Source organism: Lupinus angustifolius, chromosome LG15 (assembly GCF_001865875.1).
Source record: "Lupinus angustifolius cultivar Tanjil chromosome LG15, LupAngTanjil_v1.0, whole genome shotgun sequence".
Classification (NCBI taxonomy): Eukaryota; Viridiplantae; Streptophyta; class Magnoliopsida; order Fabales; family Fabaceae; genus Lupinus; species Lupinus angustifolius.
The window spans coordinates 9,596,842-9,603,847 of NC_032023.1; the positions used below are offsets into that span (position 1 = coordinate 9,596,842).

Sequence of the window (7,006 nt, forward strand, 5' to 3'; positions counted from 1 at the left end):
TGGAAAGTTAGTATAACATGCGTATATAATTATGGGTGATGTATAAATTTAAAAAATAGATGAATAATTTATATAATTAATGCGATGGTAATTTACTAATATTTATATTGTTCTTTCCTCATGTATCAACAGAAAAGGAAAAATTGCACTACAAACCTCTAAATTTATTTGACCATTTGAGATAGTATAATTCTATATGTAATTTTATTCTACTATAATTATTTTACTTTCCCTTAAACAAATTAAAATAACACATAATGACCCCATGTCACATAATACTATAATACAGTTCAAACTTAATTTAGCATTTCCCAATTCTTTTTTCGTCGCCAACATACAAAGTTAAAATTCTTTACAGTAATAACCAGAAAATTGTCAAATCTTTAGGAAGTTATAATTCTGAGGGAAAAAGTAAAATTAGGAGTAAAATTACGAACTTTAATTCTAGTTATTTTTAATCGAAAAGGACCAAATCAAACCAGAGTTTCTGTCTAGCAGGAGTAGTCAAATTCCAACCACAAAAAGTTGAGGTTTATTGAAGACATTGGAACTGGTGCAGCTTATATAATATTAGAAGTCGTGTGGATTTCTCAAGAATTGTTGTCAATGTATCAAAACAGCAACGAGGTTTGCCCACCTCCACTAGTCAATAACAGTGAATCGGGGGCATATACTACAATAAAAACTTATCCCATTAAATGGGTTTGACTATATGGATCAAATGATGATAAAATGCTAAATCATGTTGATGGACTTCCAATAGGGCAAATATAGAGAAATATTTGGAGAGAAAACAGCATAAGCATAACAAAACTAAAACTGAGACTAATTGATTACCATCTTAAATTTGAGAAAGTGGTCCTCATTAAGACATCATTCTCCAAAAGCATTAATGAAATATCAAAATCTGAATTATAAGTTAATGGCATGAAACATGAACTCCATTGAAGTATGCATAAAACATTTTAGATATAAAAAAACTGACTGCTTAATTTCTCCACCTTCCACCTTTCCCATGGCCATGCCGCCCACCTCCTCTTCCACCCCTCCCTCTCCCATGATGCCTTCCTCCTCCACCACCAAATGGCTTCTTCACATCGAATTTCGAATGCAATTCTTCAGGCAAGGGAAGAATATGATCCACACATTTCCGGAAGCTAAAATCATCGACAGTGTCATCCTCCCTGATGACGAAGAAGCACTTGCTTTTATAGGCAGGATGATTGCGGACTTGAAAAGCACGAACTCCTTGACCAATCTTTTTATCAGGCTCTTGATGCCCATTCTTAAGCAATTCCAACAGCATCTTATGTTCATACTGCACACAAAACACATCATGGTAGATTCAGTAAAAACTAACAAGTAAAATCAGGTTGCACCATTGCAACTACTGGAATATCAGATACATCACTACAAAGTTGGAACAGGATACTAAGATATAACTGTGTCAACTACCGATTTATACTTTGGTGAAAATGAATTTTCATGCAGTTCAATACCTCGATCTTGACATTTACTTTCATGCAGTTCAATACTTCGTAAACTTGAGGTTCACTATAGGACCCAATGGCAGTAGCAATTCAAGTACCAGCTCAAACGATGTGTAAGTAGAAGGAAAGCATTTTTTGGCAATTACCAGAAGCCGAATACTAACATAGATGAGTAGGGGCCTATGATTTTGAAGTGATGAAAATTTTACATCAGAGCATGTATGTAAAACAAGTAATTCAAGGTAATAATGTTGGCAGAAGAATTGGATGACAAGTAACACAATGAGAGGTCGATGAGGATGGAACTATCATGTGGGAAGTGAAACCGATACAACTTGACCCCAATAGCATCATGGCATTTACAACAAAGAGATCCCTAAGTTATAGTGACCAGTTCAGGGAGGCCAATGATGGTATTAGTGGGACTGTGGAGCATCTAATAATTTCATATCTCAAAAAAAAATCGAGAACAAACCCAGCTTATGAACTATAGGAACACCTTGTTACTATGTGGAGGTTGGGGATGGGCATAAGGTGTGTATAAAGGGTTATGTGTTCTGTTACAAGAGGTACAGCTTCCATGAGATTTTCACCTATGTGGCTTAAGGGGAGCAGATTTGGTTGTGGGAATAGATTGGCTAGCAGGGTTGAGGGAGATTAGAGACTACTAGACGAAAAACTCACAATTTCAAGGGGGGTGGTGAAGTGAAGATGCAACAAGAGAAAGGACAAGACTTTCCCATCCAATACCAAAGAGCATATATACAGTTGAGGGTGGGACCGACTAACTAATATCAACAAGCATGCAATACAGTTTTGGATGAATTAGATTAAGTCCTAGTAAATGTTCCTTAATAGTAATTGATAAGTTACTGGATGAGGGTGGGACCGACTAACTAATATCAACAAGCATGCATACAGTTTTGGATGAATTAGATTAAGTCCTAGTAAATGTTCCTTGATAGTAATTGATAAGTTACTGGATGAATTAGCCTATGCATATATTTTTCTAAGTAGATCTCAATCCCAAATATACTATCATCATATCAAAATGAAGAGAAATAAAGGAGACAGTTACCCAAACAAATGAGGGATACTGTAATTTTTTACTGATGCCCTTCAGGCTTACTAATGTGCCCTCAAATTTTGAGGCTTTGATTAATGAAGTGTTGCAGCCATTTTACAGGAATCTCATCTTAGTCTTCTTTGATGTCATATTGGATTAAAAGCAGGGACAAGGAAAGCCACATAAGGCATTTGAAAGAAGCTTTCCTGGTGTCACGGACCCATCTGTTAGCGGTAAACAAGAAATGTGATTTCGAAGAAGGGCAAGTGCAACATTTAGGTAATATTGTCTCAGAGATAGCAACATACCCAAAGAGGGTAGGATTTATGAAGACTTACGGGAAGATAGTAAACCCCCTCATATTTATTGAAAGATAAATTTTCATTGGTTTCAAGAGGCATGATAATCCTTTCAAACCTTAAGATCAACAATGTTAATCATAGGTTGAAGAAGGGTTCATACAGTATACAACCTTGGATAACAAACACATAGGACTAAAATTTTTGTATTATCCACTTTTATATAAAAGGGCACGGTACGGATTAACATGGGAAATAAAGGGTTATTTGTTATCTAGAAAATTATTACCTGTTAAATCAAAGTTACACATTTCTATCAACACACAAAAATTACTGCTCACACGGTGTGAACAATGGTTATTTGGGTTTTCATAGAATTGTGCATCAAATTTTTATATCATCACCTGTGCATACAATGGTCTAGAAAAAACAAATGTAAAATACAATAAAGATTTATACACGGTGAATGTATTATCTATCATTCGTTTGAATTACTTTTATTTAAGAGTCAATGATGATCGAGAATGAACTGTGGGTGATGCAGTCACAATGCAAAAGTATACATATTTTTCTCTTAGAAATAGACCAACTTATAAAAAAATCATTCATTTTTTAACAAATCAAAGGGACTTTATAGAGAGAAGGAGTAATAGGAAAAACCTTGTTAACATTGACATAAAGAGGCCAAGCATGAAGAAACTTGTAGAAGTAATCGAAAATCTCAACAGAAGATCCAAACTCTTTGAATCCCAATTTCACAGGAGCAGATGCTTCCTTTTCTTCACCTTCTCCTTCTGTTTCCAACTTCTCCAACCGTTCTTCTTCCACTGACTTCTCCTCATCCACCTTCAGCTTCTTCGAAACGCCGTCTTCCTTTTCTTCCACGGATTCCTCCTCCCTGGTCCGTTTCTGCTTGGACTCATCACCGGTTTCAACGTCCATGTCTGCGGCGGCAGTGGTGTTGGGATCAAGGACTTCCTGAGCGGTTTCTTCAGCCATTGATGCGAGAAACAGGATTTAGGTGAACTCTGAAACCCTAGATTGTGAATTATCAATAGTGATAGTGACTTCCTAGTCTGCACAACTAGCAAAGATTTTTATATTGGATTCGGAGGCCTGTGGTGTGATGTGGTTTATTTGTGTAAAACCATTCCTATGCCCTTTTATATTTGGACTTCCCATAAATATTTGTTGGGTTTGCCGCCCTAATGCCTGGGTATCCCAAATAGCCCTTTATTCAGGAATTCAGAAAATATTTAAAACCAATAGTTTTTAACTTTGTAATTGCATATTTTAATCTTATTTATTCTTTTCGACAATAAAAATGAAATGAAATTAATAAAAAATTTCAAAACACAATTTAAACATAATTATATGATTTTAAATTGTCAATTAAATAAAGTCATTCATTCAATATTACGTTGAAAATTTTATTTATCAAGAACTATTCAATGAACATAATAACATGATTTTGAATTAATAATATAACATCATTATTTAGCAACATAAATATAACTGGTCTGTAAAGATGAGCGGCAACTATACAACATAGTGTCCATAATTAATGGGCCCAAATATTTTTTTAACATAAAACTAATTTTATCTATATATGACAAGTTATTTTTTCTTATTTTTAAAATATATTTTGTTATCAATTATTATCACTTTGCATAATTGAGTTCAACATTTTATTGTTGTACTAACCATTGTTTTATATTATCATATAATTGAAATAAGTGTTTGACCTGTGAAGTGAGAAAAGTAGGAGATCATTTAACGTTCACTAAATGGATTATCTCATAAAAATATATTGGACTTAAGTCCCCAAAAATTAATAATAACCAAACTCGAAAAGAAATGTATCTTAGTTCATATATATATTATTGTGAAAATATTATATAATTATATTATTTGATATGAGATACATACACATTTTTACTTTTTATTACCATTTGCTTATGTCCTCAAATTTATCTCAACTATGATATTCAAGTTTCATATAGTTGAATTCAGACATTTATTTTTCTTCTAATGGGCCTACAAATGTTAGGACGACACTCTATAAGATCACATATATTGATTAGCATGATATTGTAGGTATGGATTAACAATATCACATCAAATTTATATATCACATCATATGATTACTATCACAATATTATATACATATTGCAACCTATATATTTAGTATTTAGAAATTATGGGTGTGGGTTCATGTGGGCTTAGATACCTTATTATCTGGACTCATTCATCACTGGTGTTAATCTAAACTACATTACTTGAGTCCGAAAATATGGATCCAAACTCGACTCATTACGAATATTACATGTGTATTTGTATACCAACTAACGTATGTAATTGAAGTGTTACAACTTTAAAAAATATGTTTTTTAAAAGTTAAAATACATTTGTTTAACAAATAGGTTAAAGTTATTATTTAAGGGATATAACATATAAATGAGTCACATGTATTAAGTGCTGTATTTTTTATATTAAGTTAATATTTTTTAACATGATATTAGACTTTAGTTACCTTATTTGCAGCATTTGTCATTATTGGAAGAAAAAAATAATTTTTGGATCGATAATATAAGAGTTTTTTTTTATATTGTTAATTAAGATATCAATTATTATTCATCTGTTAATAATTGTAGACATATCAATTATTATTCATATGTTAATAATTGTTGACTTTTAAATGAAAATGATATATAAATTATAGATGGTATAATAAGATTATAAAAAATTATATTAAAAGTGCATATATGTTAAACTCTTCTTATATTACAAAAATAAGTTAAATCTCATGTAAACTCTTTGTTAAAGGAATCATATCAAATCAAATAGTTTTAAAAATCGATAAACTATTGAATCAATTAGCAAGTTTAGGATATTAGATACGTACATTGATTTGTTCCTTAAAATTAGAGTTGGCAGGAAAATCCACGGTCATAAGTAGCGCCTAAACCCGCCCTAATTAAATTCAGGAAAACCCATACTAACCTGGTTCAGAGCAAATTTCCTCTGATTATTAGCTAGCTAGGCAGGGTAGGGTGTGAAATGCTAATGCATGCCACGCCTCAAATCCAAAGCCACACCCAGTAATGGATTTTGGACACAGAATTAGGAGTGGAAGTAATGTAATGTTATTAAGTTAGATTGGACCAACTTACGACCTAGAATGAATGTCCAACTTTTTTGAGTTACTCATTTGATCGACTATGAACTACAACCGATATAGATGGGTTTGACTTGGCTATTTTGCATATAAAACTTGTAACAATCTATCTAATAAATCGCTTCGGCTTAATTAATCATTTAAAAAATAACATCAAAATGACATCATGTGAGGAAAAAATATTGTGCTTTCAACTTATTTATATTTATATTTGCCACTATTAGAATTAAAGTTGTCATTTTTAACTTATATTGTAACATAATCTAATTTGTTTAATTAAGAGTTAAACTTATGTGTTGATAAGTGTCAAACATACCTAAAAATCATACACTTTTATGACACCTATCTTAAGCATAATTGAGAAAAACCAACTTAAAACAATACCTTGTGTATAAAATATCACAATTTGGTATATTTGTGTTTTTATTGCCTTTTTATGTATTTTGTAGGAAATAAAATGAAGAAAAGAAGAGAAAAGATTCATGGTCAAAAAACAACAAAAGTCAAGAAAATCAAGGTGCTCAACCAGGCAGCTGAGCGTGGAACAAGCCCCACTGAGCTGACCTGGCCACCTGACCTGTACCAAACTGCTCAACTAGGCAACTGAGCGGACTTGCTTAGCTGCACAGCCTAGCACTAGACTAGGCCTGACACGGTCAGAAATATGCTTGACACGGTCAGACACGAGCTTGACATGAGACCAAGCTGTTGAACAAGCTGCTCAGCGGTCCAACCAAGCTGCTCAGCGGAGAACTAGACTCTTGGCCAGATCAGCAAGCACCAAGCCACGTCTTAGTCAACACGGTCAGAAGCTACTGAACAAGCAGCTCAACGGTGAAGCAGGTGCGCTGGGCGGTGCTTACCAGACTTGACTTAACCATCAAGCAAACCATGAAGTCATCCATGACCTCACCTCAAGTAGTCCACCATAGGCTTTTCAGAAGTAGCTCACAATAGCTGGTCTCATAGCCCA

General features: G+C 33.4%; 1 protein-coding gene and 1 long non-coding RNA gene across 2 annotated transcripts; one reads left to right on the plus strand and one right to left on the minus strand.

The window, feature by feature from the left end:
- On the minus strand, window positions 800–3,969 carry LOC109327333 (protein DCL, chloroplastic-like). The gene is made up of 2 exons (XM_019560432.1): window positions 3,516–3,969; window positions 800–1,318 (listed from the first exon to the last, which is right to left on the minus strand). The coding sequence occupies exons 1-2, from the start codon at window positions 3,852–3,854 to the stop codon at window positions 989–991; spliced, it is 669 nt and encodes a 222-aa protein (XP_019415977.1). The 5' UTR covers window positions 3,855–3,969; the 3' UTR covers window positions 800–988.
- On the plus strand, window positions 1,970–3,301 carry LOC109327334. Its single transcript, XR_002105330.1, has 2 exons — window positions 1,970–2,059; window positions 2,248–3,301. It is a non-coding gene; the product is annotated as an uncharacterized LOC109327334 (long non-coding RNA).

Coding starts and splice junctions, on each gene's coding strand:
- LOC109327333 (XM_019560432.1), bottom strand. CDS start 3,854: ATGGCTGAAGAAACCGCTCAGGAAGTCCTTGATCCCAACACCACTGCC. Junction 1,319..3,515: donor TTTATGTCAATGTTAACAAG/GTTTTTCCTATT, acceptor TTTTGTGTGCAG/TATGAACATAAGATGCTGTT.